General features: G+C 37.8%; 1 protein-coding gene across 4 annotated transcripts in view; it reads right to left on the bottom strand.

Moving 5' to 3' along the window:
* The window catches only part of TENM1 (teneurin transmembrane protein 1), a 541,361-nt gene that overhangs the window by 327,711 nt on the left and 192,424 nt on the right, over positions 1–21,226 (bottom strand). For 3 of the 4 annotated variants that reach the window (XM_028122679.1, XM_028122680.1, XM_028122681.1), the window contains exon 4: positions 3,795–4,035. In XM_028122679.1, coding sequence (XP_027978480.1) covers positions 3,795–4,035 — 241 coding nt within the window. Of the gene's footprint in view, positions 1–3,794; positions 4,036–21,226 lie in introns of those variants that run through there. The other variant, XM_088028927.1, reaches the window with a different exon arrangement.

Genomic DNA, 21,226 nt, shown 5'->3' with positions numbered 1-21,226 from the left:
TCACTCTCTCCCTCTCATTCTCTCTGTCAAATAACTAAAATCTTTAAAAAAAGTCTCCAACTATATAATTTTAGAATAAAAGAAAGGTGGCTTAGCCTCAGAACTTAAGACGTTTTAAAAGTTCAGTTACTAAGTGTTCTCAATGTATATCAGTAGTGTTATGTAGCCACCAAAAAAGCTTATATTGGAGTAGACAACATTAATGGAAATATTTAGTCAGAACAAAGGAGACGCGGGCGCCTGGGTGGCTCAGTTGGTTAAGCATCTGCCTTCTGCTCAGGTCATGATCCCAGGGATCAAGCCCTACATTGGTCTCCCTGTTCACTGGGGAGCCTGCTTCTCCCTCTCCCTCTGCCCCCACCTCCCTGATTGTGCTCTCTCTCTCACAAATAAATAAAATCTTTAAAAAAAAGAACAAAGGAGACAACCAATTGTCAGTCATAGCACAGATTTTGGAATGAGTCAATCATGGTGATTGCTGAGAGTTCCATCTAAGGTACATCAGCTCTGTTCCCAACTCTTGCTGAAGGGTAGGCTTGTTTTTTTTTTTTTTTTTTTTTAATCACATGGCCCTTTCTCTCCTCCGGCCTCACCTTACTGAGAGAATACAGTTGTCTCCCCTTATCTGAGGGAGACACATTCCAAAATCCCCAGTGGATACCTGAAACCAGGAATAGTACTAAACGCTATATATACTATGTTTTCCTATACATAACTATGATAAAGTTTAATTTATAAATCAGGCACAGTAAGAGACTAACAACAATAACTGATTGTAAAATAGAACAATTATAACAATATATTATAGTAAACGTTATGTGAATGTGGTCTCTTTCTCAAGATACCTTACCGTATGTACTCACCCTTCTTCTTGTGATGATGGGGGATGATAAAATGCCTATCTGATGAGATAAAGTGGGGGAATGACCTAGGCCTTGTGACACAGGATCAGGCTACTACTGTCCTTCTGATGATAAGTCAGAAGGACGATCATCTGTTTCTAGACCACAGTTGACAGCGGGTAATTGAAACTACAGAAAGCAAAACCACCAATAAGCGGGGGTGGGGGGGACTACTTTATCTTGAAAAGATGTTCTCAGTTATTTGAGGCAACCTGAATGAACTCTGCTCCCTGCGACCAGGGAGCCTAATAAAACCCCCCACCTGCATTCAGCCTTGGCTAAGACACTTCAAGAGCAGTGCAGTCAGTAGTTTAGAACTGTGTTCTAAAGAAAGAGACCAGGATGGAGGATTTGAAACCAGCTGATGTGAGGAAACGGGGAAGGAACTGGGGAAACATGCAGGTCAAAGAAGAACAGGATCAGGAAGATTGAAGGGCTGTCAGGTGTGTGAGGGATTTTATTTATTCTGTGAGATCACATAAGCAGATCTGGGAGAAATGGGCAGAGTTAAGAGGTGGGAGATTTGGGTTCAATAAGAATCCTCTGGTAGTTGCTTGAGATGGAATAGAATGGCTTCGGGATAAATCAGTCACCTATTTTGGAGCTATTTAAGCAGAGGCAGGTGACCACTTAGTAAGGATAATAGTATTTTTTTAAATTTTTATCTTTTATAGCAGTATTACCTTTGAGTTGTATAACGCTTTGCAATGTATGAGGCACTTTCTGCCACACTAGCTCGATCATCTGTACAACGTGTTGAGACAGGTATTTCCACATTCACTTTTACAGATGAGGAAGCTGAGGCTCATGACGATGTGCCAGGACGCCCCCAGAGTTACCTTTTACTGAATACATGTGAAGCAAACATTTCAAAGGATATATATTTGGGAAATCCTAGCTTATCAAGCTGACGAGGTTTCTAGGTTTTTAAAAAATTCATCTTTGTGGGGCACCTGGGTGGCTCAGTCGTTAAGCATCTGCCTTTGGCTCAGGTCATGATCCCAGGGTCCTGGGTTCGAGCCCTGCATCGGGCTCCCTGCTCCGCGGGAAGCCTGCTTCTCCCTCTCCCACTCCCCCTGCTGTGTTCCTTCTCTCGCTGTCTCTCTCTCTCTGTCAAATAAATAAATAAAATATTAAAAAAATTCATCTTTGTGATACTGAATATATTCCCAAACGTACTAAAAAGGTACTCTCTGCACAATCTCACATGAAAACTTACGTTCTTCTCTGCGTCTTACGAAGCTGAGACCAATTAATACATTCCTTGCATGGATACAGAAGGTCCGTGGGTGCAGTTTGTACAAACACGCCTAGATGTACACTTCAAATAAGAATAGTTTTCTCCTTCCTTTTGCCTGAGCCCCATTCCCCACCCTCCTTCCAGATTTTCTGTTATTGGGCTTCTTAGAGGGAAGGAGTGTGTTTTGCTTGTCATGATCACTAGATAACCAGATTGCCCCACTGTTTCCTTAGCTCTCTATCACCAAGCCCCACAAAAGAATTAAAAGAGTGAGTAAATAATTTTTTTGAGTAAATAAATTTTAAAAAGGAGTGAGTAAATCACCAACATTCGCAAAAACTCCTTGAAGATACACATTGTTCTCTGCTACTCTCACCTCAGTCACCTCCCTCTTTCATTAAAAAAAAAAAAGAAACGATACACAAACACTATCACTGGTACAGTTCTAATTGGGTTATCTTCACCATCAGAACTGACTGCTATATTTTCTCTTGGGAGATAACAGAAATATCAGTTTATGAATCTATTTAATCTAGTAGTGATGGATGATATAGAGTTTTCTGGATTTGAGCCATAATGCTCTCAGTTTGTTGGTGGTGACATATACACTGATGCCATGGCTGGCATATAACTTAATCTGCTATGAAAAAAACAAGCAGTCTTATAATGTGCATTTATTAGTCCTCCCCTTTCCATTCCAATTCCCAGATATTGGGATGGAAATTGATCAGAGTTGACAGCACACATTGCTTATCAAGTGATATATTATACCCATTGTTTGCATACAAATGTGTTCAGAAAAAGCTTTGGTAGTAGATCTAAGGCATATAGAAGGCAAGGGGAAGTCCTTGAATTTAAAAGATAACAAAACCATATGTTTTATTAGGTAATGTCTATGTTAATAGGAAGTTGTAATTTTTAATTTAAGAGGGAGTGTCTAGAAATGATGAATAATTTCTCATTTAATCGCCTCTAGTGCTAAAGTCTATTATGACCCAGAGACCTAGAACTGTAACTTTAATCCCATGAAAAAGATTTAAAGAGTGAATCTTAAAACCTAAATATGTGAAGTGCCAGAAAAATAGAGGCAAACTTTTTTGTCAAAAGACCAAACAGCACCCTAGAGGCAGAATTGAGTTTTTTTTAAAAGTACACATGGACCTCCGATCTATGAAGCAAATCCTTTTTAAAAATGTTTGAAGGCAACTTACTTTTTGAAAGAATCTTACAATAAAATCCAAATTGTCACTGTTCCTCCAATTGTGTTTGGATTTTCCCGTAATGTTGCAGTTTCCTAAAACAAGGGGCGAGTGCCTTTTACACGGAGGACACGTTGATAGTTTAGATAATTGCTTCGTTTCATATGCTTTGGTGGGTGGCTGCCTGTGGGGTGTTTATGCATCTGTGGTTTCATCTTTCCACGTGAATCTGCTTTGGTCTGTGTCAGTGAGTGTGCCCGAGTCTAGATGTGTGCGCCTGTGTGCGTTCCTGTGCCCGCAGAGAGGTCTGCCTTCTGCCCAGGCATCTGGGTGTGCATCTCCGTGTGCATTCATGCGTCTCTGCAGATGTCTACGGTGAAATGAGTTTCTGTACTTGGTGGAATCATCCTCTGCCAATATTTAAGTTATTGGGATCAATAATAGCTCAAGTACCTGGTCTCCAATGGTATGTTGCTATTCAAGACCCAGCTGTTATGCAGATGAACCGAATCCTGTGTACTGGTTGGGGGAGCAGGAGCAGCTGGGCTAGGCTGGCTGCGGGTAGTCATTGATCTCCTCTGAAGAGAGTCGGCTGCAGGGGGTGGTTTCCTGGCACAGGTGCACGCATGCGGAGGCGGCGGCGGTGGTGGGAGGGGTCTGAAGGTGAACTGGTTGTGTGGGCTGCTCTGCATGTCTAAAGAGGAGAGAAGAAAAACACCAAATAGAGACTTACTCTCCCACTTGGCAGTCAGGAAAACACAGCTTGTCAGACTGAGGATTTCAGAAGAATATAACCTGTGGGGTCGGGGCAGAGCTTTAAGTTCAGTCTATCTGTAAAAATGTCACTTAACTTACAAAAACATGTGCAGCACGCTTATGAAATGTAAAACATTCACAGTTGCATTTACATGTAAATTCTTCAGGGCTATAGCAGCTAAAAAGTAAATGAGGCTGCATCACACAATTTGTCATAGTTTCTGCTACCGAACAAATAAATCATAAACAAGACACTAAGTTACAGAACAGAAGTGAGCAGATTTCCATCAGTTGCAAAAATCTCAATTCGGAAAATACCAGTGAAAGGCACAAATTTGTTGCAAGAAAAATCATTCGACACTTCAAATAAAAGTATAAGGCCACCTTCTGGCTTACCTCAGGAAAGGATGCTAGCCTGCCTACACAGGAGCAAATCCATACTCCAGAAAAACAGCTCCCTGAGTATGGAATTCAACTGCGCAAAACTTATCTCTTTGCCAGCACCGCCCACCGCCCCGCCCCCAACTAAGAGTGCTGCTTGGAAAAGGAGTTTGTTCAGGTTATTATATATATTTCCATGGCCATGCAACACACAGTCTGCGCCCCTCCCCCACCCGCCACACCTTTGTAGGAGCTCTACCATATTAGCGGCAGCTTTGGTGGAAGGGAAACCATTTTTTTCTCTGCCTGTTTGCTGTGGGGGCAGCCTGGGACAGCGGTCCTCAGACTTCTGTTGTCGCTATTGTTTGGTGTTTTTCCACTGTTTTCCTGGCAGGCACATGTATAGACAGCGAGTTAGAATTTGGCCCATGAGAAATGCCCCAATTAAACCCCTTTGAAAAGGAATCACTATTGTAGCTGATAGCCACCTCTCTTCCACAGGAGAAACATAATAGATGTCAAGTGATCTCTTGTAACACCAGCACGTTCTGGATAAACTTTGTAGACAGCATGGCTTTGTCCCACCTCCCAAATGACTGAGAGTTAAAAAGCAGAAAAATGCCAGAGGCTTTCCATGCCTAGCAAAAGGGCTCAGCTGGTTTGTGCTGAGACTCACTTTGCAGTGGCTGATCACAGGGAAAAAAATAACTTCTTTCCATCCCTCTACCTCCAACTTGAATTTCGAAGACACTGGCATGGTTTTCATATTTTCAAATGATACCGGTGCCCCAAGAGCATGACAAATTCTTGGCTATGTTTTCTCCTATAGATGGCTCTCCCTTTAAATAAAGTTGCTATATGAAAAAGGAAGTTGTACAAAAGATAGATAGGGAAAGGAGTAGTGATCATTCATTTTAATACAAAATATTCCTTTAGATAATCAGCTACCCTTGGATATTTAAAAGGAACTAAAATGCTTCATGAATTTTCGAAATCAACCCATTATTCCAGGCCCAGCCCAAATCCCATATCCACTAAAAATATCATCACAAGCACTTAACATCTCATTAATTTTTTTAAACCTCAGGGCTCATATTCATAACCATAACTAGAAGCGTGCTTTCCATCTTTGGACTCAGTAAAGCACCCAATGCTGGAACCCAAAAGACCTTGAAAATCCTTTCATTTTGCAGATGAGAAAACTGATGTCCAGAGAACAGCTTGCCAGGGACACTGGGCAGGGCCCAAACTAGAACCCGCATCTCCTGACTCTCTGGCCAATGCTCCACTCACTACATTGTAGACCTTTGTAATACAAGCTCTCTTTACCTCCTTAAGATTTAGAGACACAGAATCCTCCACATCTTCTGGATTTTTCACTTCCATTGTGGTTATTTGTTTATATGTCTGCTTCCCTCCTTAGCTCTTATCTCTTTAAGCGTCGAAAAGGAAGGTGGTTTGGTGTAATAGTATGCAGTGCAGCATCGTGGAAAGAGCATAGAATTTGGGGGTAACGGCAAACCTGGGTTTGAATTCTGCCTCTGCCATTTGGAAACATTAACTCTTCATTTGTAAAATGGAGATAATCTTTCTCTTAGCAATTAGATTTAATTAAATGTTCTTGGACATACGTCACACGTCAGTGACTACTCATTTATTAAATGCAGTAGAAGGATGAAACTTTCAGACTGGAAATGACCATAGGGATCACCTAGTTCAGCTCTCCTTCCTCCCCTCTCCATTTTACAGACGAGAAACCCAAGACTCAGAGAGGTAGAGTGACTTGTTCAAAGTCATTCAACTTGTATGAATTTGTCTGCCTATGTCTGATGATTCCCAGCCAGCCCAGCACTTTTTTTTCCATATGCTATTTTGGAAAATAAATATGACTGTCTTCTCTGACTTTACCATTTACTATTTTTATCATAACTTTGGCCCCTGAGTTTGTAATATTATAGTATTCCCTTGTTATCCCATGTTTTTGTCTTATCTATCAAAATGGACTGTATATTTCTTAGAGCAAGATCATATTCTATTTTCTTGCATGTCACATGAGCACAGTGCTAGGTACAGAGTAAAATCCCTAAGAGCTTTTATTTCACTCCCCCATGGGATCTAGAGAACCACTCTCAGCGTCCCCTGGGCTCTTTCATTCTGATGTGGTCACTGGGTATCTATTTGACAGTTCACAAAGCAGTAGGTTTCCCCCTTGGAGGTCCTAGTGAAATCTCTCCCACAGCCATGGGGAAGGACAATGATACCCCAAAAAGGTGCTTAAAATCACGTCCCTCTAAGACATGAAAAGAGCAGCAGTGACACGCTCTACTGACTTGCCACCTAAATCCACGAACTTAATGATGCAAGCAAGGGAAACAAAGGGTGGGAGTCCAGAGTTAGAAGAAGAAAAGGAATCTAGTTTAGGTGTTGTGTCCAGAACACCTCCAAATGACATGTGACATCTATTAGCTTAATCAGTAGGTGTTTGTGTCAGTATAGTTGTTCAAAAGACAGAAAGTGTCTATTCAGTACAATTGTTCAAAAGAAGAATCACTCATTATCATCTGGATTTATTGCTTTTTGGATTTCCTCAAAATCTTTGCAACTTCCTTATTATGAAAATGATAAAAATTCTACTTCATTGAAAAGTACAATCATGGTATTATTGTAACATTATATCATTTCTGCTGCAGGTAGAACTGCTCTGTATAGTTATTTTGATTGTGTGTGTGTGTGTGTGTGTGTGTGTGTGTGTTGATTTATATCTATTTTATTATATATTTTTATTTTCACATTTTAAATATGCCAGGTTTCCCTACTTGTTAATATTGTCTTTAAAAGCTTTTACAATATTGGATTGTTGAATTGAGTGGAATACATCCAGACCTTAAGCCCTTATGAAATGCAAATGATCTCAGCTTCATTCTTTTTTTCACCTCAGGAAAAAGATGTGGAATGCACTTGATCTCTTCCAAATGAAGTAACTTAATCCCTGGGCTCCATGAAATGGGATTTCCCAACATTAAACACTAATGAAAAATACATTAGGGTTCACTGTCAGGAGCTCTAGAACACCAGTTCCAAGGGGTGAAGAGTCACATGCATTCACTTCCAAATGTATCTGGCAGCCATGCATTTCTGTGCCCAAGAGAGAGACGTAAGGGAAGGGGGGGGTGTAGTGATTATGCAAATGTGGATATCTGGACATACTTATAAAGTTTTATGAAAGTAAATTAAGATTTCAGATGGAAGGTCTAATTCACATAATATACTTGGGTAGGATCCAGTTTCAGGTTTGAGGTCTTAAAATAACTTGGTAATAAAAATCTCCAGGGGAGGAAAATTCCTCCAGATTGTATATCTAGGGCATTTTAGGAGAGGCAGAACTGTTAACAGAGGTATATGCCTTCAGGAACAACATTGCCATTGTCTCCAAAACGGAAGCGGGAAAAGAAAGTGGTCATGCCTAGTTGGGTTTTTTGTTTTGTCTTTTTTTAGCTCGAGAAACTTTTCACCAGAAATTAGAATACCTCTACTCAGAAACACTGTGTGGGAATTTATTGAAGGGTCCATTAGGGTGTTGTGCCCCTTATGCTTCATTAACACAGTCCATTGGGCTATAAGGCGACAGTTGCATTTCTAACATTCACTGCCCTATGCAAAATCACGCACTGGAAAAGGACTTAATGGGGAAAGGGGGTTTGGGGCACAAGACCTGAAGTTTGCTTGTGAAAGTGAGTGTCAGATGGGTTGCAACTTATGAGTTACTGTGGAGTGATGGAAGGAGGGTTGTCCGAGTCACACAGAAAGATCTAATCCCAGATGTGGATGGGCAAGGTTCCTAACACAGGGCGGTGAACTAAGACAGCTGGTGGATGTTTCAGGTATATGCACATGTGTATTTTGTATATTCCTACATGGTTCATTCTGCTGGGCGCAGTTTTCTGCCTTCCCCTAGTATTTTTAACAGATGGAATCACATGTATGCAGACATGAAATTTGTCTTATGTTCAAATTGTTCTCAAAGATACCAAAAGCATGAGAACAAATTGATATTTTCAAAACAAGCGTTGTAGCAGAACTGACTGTACAAGCAAAATAATTTTCTGTTAAGTGTTAAAAATAAATACTGTCATTAATACAGCAATGCTAATGGATAATTCCTTTCTGAAAAATGTAACCAAAGTAGACACATGCCTAGTTTTCCTCAGATCCATGTACTTAACCAATCAAACTTTTCTGTACTGATACTAGGACAATAACCTCCAAAATCTGTTTTTTTCCCCAAAGTTACTATGCAGTGTATGTTACCAAGAGGAGCACCTATATTCTCAGAGCTGTAGAAAAAGGTCACAGGGAGTCAGAAAACATGTCTGCCCTTCCTGGCCTTAAGTCTGTGTTTCATTAACTCATTGGCCAAAGAGAAGATGGCGGGACAATACCTCATCTGCAGCTCTGGAATCAAGAAATTCCTGAAAACCGAGTTTTTTTTTTTTTTTTTCTCATTCATTTGGTAGCAAAACCTGATCTAAACTGAAATAAGGGTATTTATGGTCTTTATTTCATTTAGAGAATTTTTATACATTTAGCTGCAGAAATATTGATATATTATTAAAGGATGCTGGCCCACACCCCATACAATATATGCATGGCATTACCTGTGTAAAATCTGGAAAATTCTAAATTTTGAAACAAAAGGACCCCAAAGATTTTTGATGAAGGATTATGGGCTAGTATTAGTATTTAACAGCCTCTCTGAACTCTTATGAGGTAATATTAATTAATGCTTATGAAGGCCTTGGTAATCTACATGAGCAAAGAACATCAGGGCACAAAGGGTTATTGCCATAACTACTTAAGTCAAGTCTCCCGAGGCCAATTATAAGCCTTTGGTTCCCTGGGTTGCTTTTCTGAGCTGTTCTCCCTCCTAGGCAGGAGAGGGGATAAAAAGAAAATGGTTTAAAATAAAAAGGAGAGGTTTATTATTAATATTAACGATTACTACTAATTCTAAATGTATATTGCTACTTTATAGTACTTTACTTGCCACAAGGAGCTTTCACAACCTGTGAGGAGGTGGTTTTTAAATTCGCATGTTATGGCTAATATCCATTAACTTGATAGTGCTTGGTGATCACCAAATTAGTCTTAAGTGTATCTGGCTGTGGATGTTTCTGTTCTCAACCTTATAATTATTATTAGAGGCTCAAAGAGTATTAAGGTAAGAAAATTGGTTTTCAGAAGAAAATTGAGTAAATAGGTACACCTTATCACTTTCCTGGCTCAAATAATATGGCTTTAATATTAATGTACTTGCAGCCTTCAATAAAAGCAGATTCATTAGTTAAATAAACCATTAGATTGAGAATGTAAATAAAGTCTATTAAATAGCTAATGTTTAATAGATAGTTGTGTGTATGTATGGGCATGTGTCTGAGCGAGACACAGATAAGAGAAAAGGACAGCAGGAGAGAGAAACAGAGAATTGGCATTTAAAGCACGTGACGGCAGGAGAAGAGTCACAGAAGATCTGGAGGAAGGCCAACAATAAATAATGTTTTCCAGTTTACATGGTTTCAGTCTGGTTCTAGATGACTGAACTATGCATGGTTCCAGAACCCTGCGATGCTACGTACTATCTTTGAGACTGTAAAGCATATCAAGCATATCCTTTGAGGACTTTGGTTTTCTTACCAAGACAGCAAGTAAGAGAGTACGCCCTATTAATTTTTGTCAGGTTGACCTTTGTTACAACCACTGGAAATAAAGGTCAACACTGAAGCACCTACAATCCTTTGACATGTTTGTGCTGAAACTCGTATTTACACTTCAGTCTCTCCATAAACTGATGCTTATCTTCAAAGGATGTGCTGGTCTACCACCAGCAAGTTTAAACTTCCTATTTTCTAGGTCTCATTAATTTCTTTTCCTGTTCTCCTGTGTGTTGTACAAGCATAACAACGGGTCAAATATCTACAAGGCAGCCCTCCCCCGACCCATTTCTTCCTGTTATAGGGGGAATCCAACTGTGCTGTGCACTGTATTGGCTTTACATAGTGCAATTAGCCAATCTTACGAATAATAGTCAATATTTCTGCCAATAAGTGGCTGGTTTGTTAACTCAATCAACTCTCTGACATAGATTAAGACAAATAAACTAGGACTTCACAATCAAGGGGGAAAAAAAAAGAAAAGACTGTGGCTAAATGTTGTTTTCCTTAAATTATTGAAGTAAATGTTCAAACTACCTAATTTTCTTGGTTGTGAAAATACAGGATGGATACATCTTTGCTTATATTTTCAGAGCAGTTTGGCAATGTTACAAAAAAAGGAAAAGTGAAGTCAATGCATTTGTTACCTATTCATTTTTCTAAATAGAATGGTAAAGAGCTCTACTTTACAGTACGATTTGGATTTTTAAATGTCAAATTCTAAATATTAATATATGGTATTAATTAACAATTGAAATTAGTGGTTGGCCAAAGCCTTTTTCACTGTGGTCTTGAAGGAAACTCTATTATCCATTATGTACCAGGAAACAAGAAATAGATAATTGCCCTGATTTATCTTATGCTGACAATGATGCTGTGGCTTCCATTATTAGGCAGTGAAGTATATCAAAAAGAAAATATAAAAAAGTAATGATCCTTAAAAGTTCATATTTACTTTATCCTCAAACTAAAGTCATATGTAGGTATTTCAATTATTTTCAATCCCCAAGTTCATTATTTATTTGCAAGTAGGTAATGGAGGGTTATGAATTAATTGACAGTGAATCATTTAATAAATTAGCTAATAACAGATATTCTGGAATTTTACAAAGTTTTCACTTTGAGAGCTTTGGTTTTTTTTTTTTATTAGACTATTACAAATGGTCACCCTGTATTTGTTCAAAAAGCAATGGATGAAAATCATTTTAATGTTATTTATGAAAATGAAACTCTGAATGTTTGGAACACAAATCAAGAAAACATTATGACTGTGTCTAATTCTCAAAGAAAAATCTTTCCATACTACCATATGTTAAATAATGAGGGCAAGCTACATTAAGAGTAATAAAAAACAAGATATAAAAGACAAAACAATCCTACAAGATAAAAACAAAGCACGGAGGACTAGGGAAAGCTTGGGGAGGTTTTAGCCCCACCATCCCAAACTATTTCAAATAAAGACTGAAGAAAAAGTACTGATTATTAATACCATCATCTAAGCAATACTGTCTGGCTATTTGGTGAGAAAGGTTCCACACACCCTGTAGTTCTTCTCCCCCAGCACAACTTTAGGAACAAAGGAGACCTGTGGACACCTAGTGAGGTGATAGAGATGAGTTCTAGCATCTGTACCTGGGGAATGAACAGGTACATAGCCCACACCTGGGGTAGTGGGGGAGAGACAGCCCTGTTACAGCAGTATCCACAAGACCAGACAATTCTCACATTTCACCCATGTTTTGACCGAGTTCAGCAGCTCTCAGCTCTAGGATCCAAACATACCAGAGTTTGGCCATCAACTGTGATCCCATAAACCATTTTATTTTATTTTATTATTTTTTTAAAGATTTTATTTATTTTTTTATTTGACACAGAGAGAGAGAGTGTGAGTACAAGCAGGGGGAGGTGCAGGCAGCAGGAGAGTGAGAAGCAGGCTCCCCGCTGAGCAGGGAGCCCAATGTGGGGCTCCATCCCAGGACCCCGGGATCATGACCTGAGCTGAAGGCAGACGCTTCACTGACTGAGCCACCCAGGCACCCCCCCCAAACCATTTTAATCACTAGTTCCTACACCCACTTCCTGGTAAAATGATTATATGCATACCATGGGGATGATGAAAAATTTGTTTATTCCTCCCCCCCAACCAAAGAAAAAGAAAATGGGGCAGGGTGGGGATTGGGAACAAAAATCTTGGTATTCTCACAGGAGTGTTATACACATGTACATGTTATTCAAATATGTTGGAGCCAAAAAAATTGAGAATTGTGATCTTGATGGCTGATGGTAGAATACTACTGGCTGCCATCAGACTTTTTGCCTGATCTTTGGGTTATTGAGGGAGTCTCCTAAGAGGTATGAACTGGGACGTGATAGCTATGTAGAAAAGAGAGAGTAAGTTTTATTTCCCAGCTTGCAATCAAGCTATGCATCTCCTTGTCTTATATCAGGATCTAGGTCTGAATCATCTTTATATCTCCCAAACACTGAGCCCATAATTTTAGTCAATACAAGTTTAAAATTTTGTTTATTCGTGAATTTAATTAATTGGAATACATTCAAAGTTTTAGCTGGAATTCAATGAAGTTTATTTTATTAAAAAAAAACAATTACAACAACTACCGTGTGAGAGAATGTTTTATGATGTCAAATATATTATTTGATTGAATTCCTCCCATTCTTACCAGTTGTTTTGGCATTGTGTGGGCACAGCTTGTATCTGAAGCTATCTGCCTAAAATGTTCATTGATTAATTCCCTCCTTATTACAAATTTTCATTTTCTTGTTTTTCCACATGTTATTTTAGTGAGATGGCTAAATAGATTTGTTTGTTGGAGAGGTGCCAACATTAAGATATATTACTAAGCCTGCCTTATAAACTTTGCTTATGCTAAGCTATGCATATTTAACTCATTTGATTTTTCCTTCAAAATCTGATTCATTCCCTCAATTACATTACTGCTTATCTCCCTGGACTCCCTCCAATTTAACTAGGTCTTTATGGTTCCCCAAACAAAATGCAAGATTCTGGATGAACATCACCCAGAATACAAAAAAGTTACCTGACAAATTCTTTTGTAATTATGTCTTTTCACATGTAGCCTCAAATTACGTATAGATTGCACTTGAGACTTCATTAACTGGAAGATGGCTAATGAAGTCATGAGAAGGCAGCTCAATTAGGAAATATACTGATATATTGATAGAGACGTGTTTGCTAGTGGATCAAGTAAAATGTCCATCAAAATGAGCAAATTAGTGGAACCTACTAATATAATGTTAGAGTAGATTGAACAAGTGGTGGATTCAGACAGGTTCCTCCCCACCCCACCATGTATAGATGCCTTAGGAAAACTAAAAAAATAAGCTTGTCTCAAGGGGAAGACAGTCAGCCGGCATAAACAGAAGAAAAAATGAGAACATATGTTGAAGAAACTATGAATGAGACTATACTAATAAATATAAATGGTAATCCCAGAAAATAAGAAAATATTTCATAGGTAGTGACTGATAACTCTTTAACAAAGTATCTTAAGCAACCTAATTCTTAGTTAAGGTCATTTAAATAACTTGTTTCAAATGATTCTCAGGGAGAACATTTTATGTATGATAAAAGACCTGCTGAGAGGGACAGAGGATTAAACACACATGCTTTTAAGAAGCAGTTTTCAAAGAGACCTCTTGTAGTGCTTGAAATCAGTGAACGAGTGCATGGAAGCTCGTTCCTGTGTATTAATACTTGGGGTCTACACCAGACCCAACTGAAGAGTGCGATCTGGGTTCTTTGATGGGTGTGATGACAACCTGGACTTGATTCGAGTTTGCTTTCACTTTGATTTACTCACCAACTGCAAATAAGCACTGCAAAGGACACAAATAAAATGAGAATGCAGGCATGTGTATACATGGCTCCATTCTGCATTCCTTGTACTCCACAAAGGCAAGCCTTGATTTGGTCGTGCTGGTAGCCTGCACAGAGTGAGGTGTCTAACAGGGTGAAAGAACATATTACTATGAGACTGTGGTCTTTTGTACTCCCAGCCTCATTAGCATTTGGAAACAGCTTATGTAAAGCATAATTCTGTTACTCAAGAAGTCCTATCATGCAGGCTTCATGTCCAGCTCCTCAATCTCCAAATTCTTGCCATGGCAGCACTAGGGCAAATTTTCCCTTATGTGTACACACAATACAGGGCCTAGGTGTTGCCCACGTACTCTCCCTTACAGGACTTCCCTGGGCAAGTCTGGCCATAGTCTACCATGAGGCCTTCTAGCAGTGGTCATTAAAAGTCAGTTGCAGGTCAAGGTATAGAGATATATTATTATCACTTGTAACTTTCCAAAAAAAATGATGGAGAAGCCAAAGTAGAGAAGGGATTAAATCTAATTGTTATGGAACACGTTGTACTCAGAAGTAGAAGATAAAGAGAAGAGTGTCTTGGTTTCAGTTGTTTATATTCAATAACATGAGTCAAGTAGAGTATTTTCTCGACTACCAATTTACTTGTTTAGAGGAACTCATCTCTGTGTGACTTGTTGAAATCTGCGAGTACATCGTGACATTTCCAAATGACACAGTAGTTAAGTTACAGACATTAGGATCAGATCAGTCTGCGTTTAAATAACAGCTCCGCTATGTACTATCAGTTTGATAGTGAGCAATCAAACCTTTTCAAACCTCTGTTTCCTTATCTGTATATCTCTTAATGTTTTTGTGAGAGTTAAATGATGTCATGTGTATAAAGCACTTACTAGAGAGTGTCTGGCACATAGTAACCACCAAGTAATATTATTAAATGAATGATTAATTATTGAACTCAGCAAAATTTCTAAAATTCAGGTACCATCTAGTAAGTAACTTATGAGAAAACCTATCTGATTCTAACATATTTGATTATTTAAAACATCTCCATTATAGTTAAAAAACATTTTACAATTTTCACACGTTTCTTATTTTCTTCAAAAAGGTTCTAAGAAGCTATTATTGAAGTCATGAGTCAATATAAGAACAGTTGACTCCTTTCCTGTTCCTCCAAGCCACAACAAACCCTTCCTATTGATTAGCTTTCTTATTATGCTCTCAGTCCCTTTTGCTTCAGATAACAGACTCTATTTCATGATTTTTATTTAAGTGCTCTGAGTGCATTCACTTGCATTTTCCCCTATACTAAATGATTTGGGGGTATACATGCATTTCTAAAGTACTTATTGCAGTAACACCTTGGGACTTTAACATTCAAGCAAAGGATATGAAGAAAAACCATTTTCATGAATACAACATTAGTGCTTTGTATTTAGGAAGCACCTTTCATCTGCATCTCTCAAAGACCTTCACAAATATTATCTGATACTTTATTCACTGGGCAAAGCTGCAAGCAAAACTGCCTTTCAAAGAATTCCCTTAAAGTACATAAAATCCCACGAGGGAAGGAGCATAGATAGCTGGATAAAGTGTCAGGAATATTCAGAGACATATTAAAATAGTATATACCAAAATGTCACTGAACAAATTATGTCTGCTACTTAGAAGTATGGTGTTCCATAGGCATAGCATTCATGTTAAATAAATACACAGGAACTTTGTCATATTGGCACTAGGATCAACATCCACATTATAAGCTAATGATATTTGAACAATTATGTAACTATGTGTCAACCTAATTTGTGGTAGATGACTTGCCTTATACTATATCCAAATATATTTATTAAAGCATTGCATATTAATGATACTCTAGTATAGTATATGTAAAGAGCATGGATATCAGACCAGGGTTGTATGCTAAGTACTTAGCAGATTGCCTGGTAGATGTTATAAACTCGGTTAATATTAGTTACCAATATAATCATTATCATAATTGTTCTCATGAATTTAGATTAGAAGACAGCTGTCTTTCAAAGAATTCAGTGCTGTTCCTGCTCCTACAGTATTCCCCCTGCCCCTTACTCATGGAGGATACATTCCAAGACTCCCGATGGATGCCTGAAACCATGGGTAGTACTGAACCCTATATATACTATGTTTTTCCTATACATACATGCCTATGATAAAGCTTAGGTTATAAATTAGACACAGTAAGAGATTAACAACAATAACCATAAAATAGAGCAATTATAACAGTATACTATAATAAAAATTACGGGAATGTGGTCTCTCTCAAAATATCTTATTGTACTGTACTCACTCTTCATCGTGTGATGACGTGAGCTGATAAAATGCCTGTGTGATGAGAGGTAGTGAGGTGAGTGATGTGGGCATTGTGACGTAGCATTAGACTACTACTGACCTCCTGACAATATGTCAGAAAGAAGATCATCTGCTTCTGGACCGTGATTGACAAGGCTGGCTAAAACTGCAGATAAAGAGGAACTACTGTAGTTCTTTTTCTATGTCTTGTTAAGATATGTACCTGTGAAGTAAGATGAAAAGGAAAACACATCCCTTTTCTCTTTTAGGAGTAGCAGGTCCAAGATGGGGAAAGGCTACTCAGATGTTAAGACCTCTTCTGACCTTCTGACTGAAATCATTTACACAATGTCTTGTTACAGAGACTATGGCCATGGATTTGTCATTAAAACACACCATATCAGATTAGGGACTTTTTATAATCCAAAAGAAATAACTGACTTAGAAGAGTTTTAATCAATTGTATTGGTGCCACGGAAACAAAACATTTGCTGATACACACTCATTGTGAACATATTATCAGCTTCATTTACTGCTTCTTAGTGTTACTATTCTTGGATCTCTCTATTCTGTTACTGTACCTTCTTGCTCACATAATTAGTATGCTATGAAAATGGACTATCTGAAAAATATTAAGAAAGTGGGATTTTGAAAATATTCTAAGGAGATGAATATTTTCTACTTTTTGGAAGAAAATGTGATGTTTTAAGGTCATACATTGTGCCCATTTTAGAGATGAAGAAGTGAAGAACTTAGCCCAGTGCCTTGGGTCCTATGGCATTGAATTGACTGTTTGCTGCCACTCAGCTGTCTCTCCTGGGATTCAAAGCAAACCACACCAACAGTGCTTCTATCACACTTGTCAACCCTATTTATTACAAACACTGAAGATAAAATTCTGGGGCTGAATCAGCTATGTAACAACTTATAATAACATCCATGTAATGGGTTACTTTATTTGTAAATGCAATTCAATATGCTCATGCATGTGTCGTTAAATGCTTCCTTTTAATTCTCGGTAGCAAATATCCTCATTTCAGTAGTACTTATATAAATTTATGTGATACTTATTAACAGTCTTTAACTTAGTTGGTATATCATTTTATCCCAAGTTGATCCTGAAAATATTAGAAGAGATTGCTTAATGGGCTTTCTTTAAAAAGACAACTGAGCAATTTATTTACACTATTTTTCTATCTGCACATTAAAACCTAACCATATTTACTAAAGAAATACTATGGCTATAAAATAAATTCTCATTTTATACAATTTGCATTCATGCTGACCATCTGTCTACTCACAGAGATTATCAAACTGGTTTCAAATAAATGTTATTAAAATAACATGGATTTCCTGAAACTATGAGTCATGGATGGGGGTTTTCCTTTTATAAAGACATGCTAAAGTTACAGCAATGGATAATGACAAGGATGGCTAAGGTTATGATAGTCCAAGTAGCTACTACAAGTGTTCCTCAAAAAAACAGCTCTAATGGTTGGCTCTATTATATAAATCCATAGTGTAATACTTCATGGATATGCCAAAATCTGAAGTCTAAAATCCCTAGGGGTATTACATCTCTTTTCTTTTAAAGTGAATTAAATGTTATTTTACATTTTATAGATTTTTGTAACTTGTTTTGCACCAATTACTAAATTATTCATAACACAAACATTCCAATGTAATTTATATAACACCTCCATTTGAAAGACCTGAAAATGTAAAAACAAACAAACGAAAACAACCCCCAATGATCTAAACACTGCAACAGAAGTTTCTTTATACAGGAATATAATGAATACAAGTGTCTATCTGAACAACAGTGATTTTCTAAAATAACTTTTTAAATGATTACTCAATACATGCAGCAAAGGAAACAAGGCACAGAGTGGAAAGGCGAACTACAGAATGGGAGAAAATATTTTCAAACAATATATCTGATGAGGGGTTTCTATCTAGAATATATAAAGAACTCTTAAAACTCAACAATAACAAAAGATAACCTGATTTAAAAAGTAGGCAAAGGACTTGAGGTGACATTTCTCCAAAGAAGATACACAAATTACCAATAAGCATATTGAAAAGATGCATCAACATCCTCATGAAAATGCAAATCAAAACCACAATGACATATTCCTGACACATATTATTAGGATGGCCACTATAAAAAAAACAACCCAGAAAATAAGACTTGGTGAGGATGCAGAGAAATCGGAACTTTGTGCATCGCTGGTAGAAATGTAAAATGTTGCAGATCCTATGGAAAACAAGTATAAAGATTCTTCAAAAACATTAGAAAATAGAATTACCATATAACTGGCAATCCCAATTCTGGGTATATATCCAAAGTAACTGAAAACAGGACCTTGAAGATATATTTGCACATCCATGTTCATGGAAGAATTAGTCACACTAGCCCAAGTTGGAAGCAATGTAAATGTCCAATGATGGATGAACTGAAAAGGAAAACATGGTATATACATACTATGGAACATTATTCAGCCTTAATAAATAAGAAAGTCCTGTCAAATGCTGCAACATGGATTGAACCTTGAGGATATTACATATGAAATAAGCCAGTCACAAAAATACCATGTAGTTCTACTTATGTGAGGTATATAATCAAACTCTTAGGAGGTAAATGATCAGGGGCTGAGGGAAGGGGAAATTGGGGAACTGTTATTCAGTGGGAAGGAGTTTTGGTTTTGTGAGATGGAAAATTTCTAGAGAGCTCTTGCACAACAATGTGTATATAGTTCCATTGCACACTTAAAAGTGGTTATAATGGCAAATTTTATGTTATGTGTTCTTTTGCCACAATAGGAAAGTCATCCATTCCTTCACTAATTGCATCTTTATTTTACCTCATATGGTGACTGATAGTGTGATAATGTAGGTTAGTGACATCAATGTGTAGCCAAATCCAAGCATTATGAAGAGGGTGGGCAAATTAGATGATTACATGATTATCATCATGAATCTTGCTGGTAGTAAAAGAATTATGATGTTCTTGGTCATTTATGCTTTAATGGGTAAGCATAGTTTTAATGCACTGAATTCTGTTAACACATACAGCCTATTCTTTAATTTACACACTGAGAAGAGAAAAGTGATTGCATTTGGAAATTTGAGGCTTTATTAAATGATGATAAAAGAAAAAAATTTACTTACTACTCACCAAAATCTGGAGGTAATAAAATGACACATAGCAAACTATCTTTATTAGATCAGGTTTCCATAACAGAATGCCATATAGACTGAGTGGCTGAAACAACAACAAAATTTTTTTCTCACAGTTCTAGAGGCGAGAAGCCCCAGATCAAGGGGCCAGCACGGTTGGTTTCTGGTGAAGGCTTTCTTCCTCACTTGCAGCGTTCACCTTTTCACTGTATCCTCACGTGACAGGGAGAGAGTGAAGGAACAAGCTCTCTGATGTCTCTTTTTATAAGAGTACTAATCACATTACGAGGGCTCTGCCCTCATGACCTCATCTAAACCTAATTATCACCCAAAGGCCCATCTCCAAATCCCATCACACTGGGGGTTAGGGCTTCAACAATATGAATTTGGGGGAGACACAATTTAGTACCTAGCACCAACCTATGCTTCAGTTGATCGGGATACTATATTACCAGTAAATAAGTATTTCCTAAGACATGTGTTTTAAAAACTGGTTTATTTTCTATCATATCTTACATTCCATATTATGTTTTGTACTTTCTCACACATGGATGATTTTAAACTTTTTTCTCACTATGCTTTACATACCACACTAAATGGCACACTTTATGAACTAGCATTCCTTTAACAATTATCTTCTCATTTGGAATTAAAATATCTAAACACTGATAATAATTAATCTAGAGCAGATCAGGTCTTAGACATTCTGAATAAATGGTTTTCTACTGTATTTAATTACTCTCAGTTCTCAGAGAGGTACAAATATCATTCTGTTAATATACCGTTCCCATTATAAGATGTTGTAAGCTATTGTGAGGATATAGTTACTAGTACAATCCATAAATACGTTAAAATTTAAGACAAGGAAAATGAAGCATGGAAAATTTGTTACTTGCCCACGATCACATGGTCTAGCAAGGGTAGCACTTGTGATGAGGATGCCTTTACTTGCTGTCATAACCGCTTTCTACCTTTATACCAAATGGTCAGCATCATATATCTTTCAGAAAATAAACTACAGTGTGGACTAAGAAGAGCAAAAAACACATTTGTGTGTACTCTTTATTGACTAACCTCATTGCAAAGATTGCAGACATCGATCTGCCATTCAACCCTCTTTCCCCTTCCTCGAACATATGTATTAACCTGAAAACTCACAAGAAACAATGGTGGTCATCAGAGAAGAAGGTCATACAACTGATAGGGGGGTAAGGTGAAGCACATACATATAAACACAACTGACTGAAAGAGCAGGGAATAATGAATGGTGGCAGAGTTAAAAAAGAGAGAACAGACTAGTCTATAAGGTTTCACAGCAAAGGTATGGGAAAAGGCCCAATTGAAAGAGATCAGTTTGTTGACGGCTTAGTGAACAATGTGTGGGAATGGCAAGGTGGCAGAGGCAAACAATGGAATGAGAGATGGGACAGAAAACAATAGGCCCGCTAATGCTAATGTACTACCTTCCCAACCCTAAACTGGTTATTCTCTAAATAAGCTTGTATAGAGTACTTATTAAGTGTTAGGCATGTTTTATACCCAAGAATAATGGTGAAAGTGAATGTCCCTGCTCTCAGAAGCTCAGTGGGGTGGGGTGGGGGCCAGGGCATGGAGGACAGACATGTATACAATTAAAGCACATTACCTGACCCTAGCTTTAGTTACATTTTTCAGGCGCT

This window comes from Eumetopias jubatus, unplaced genomic scaffold (genome assembly GCF_037043125.1).
Source record: "Eumetopias jubatus isolate StellerSeaLion01/CBP00866 unplaced genomic scaffold, mEumJub1_p1.0 scaffold_11, whole genome shotgun sequence".
Taxonomy (NCBI): Eukaryota; Metazoa; Chordata; class Mammalia; order Carnivora; family Otariidae; genus Eumetopias; species Eumetopias jubatus.
This window is presented reverse-complemented; position numbering and strand designations above follow the sequence as displayed.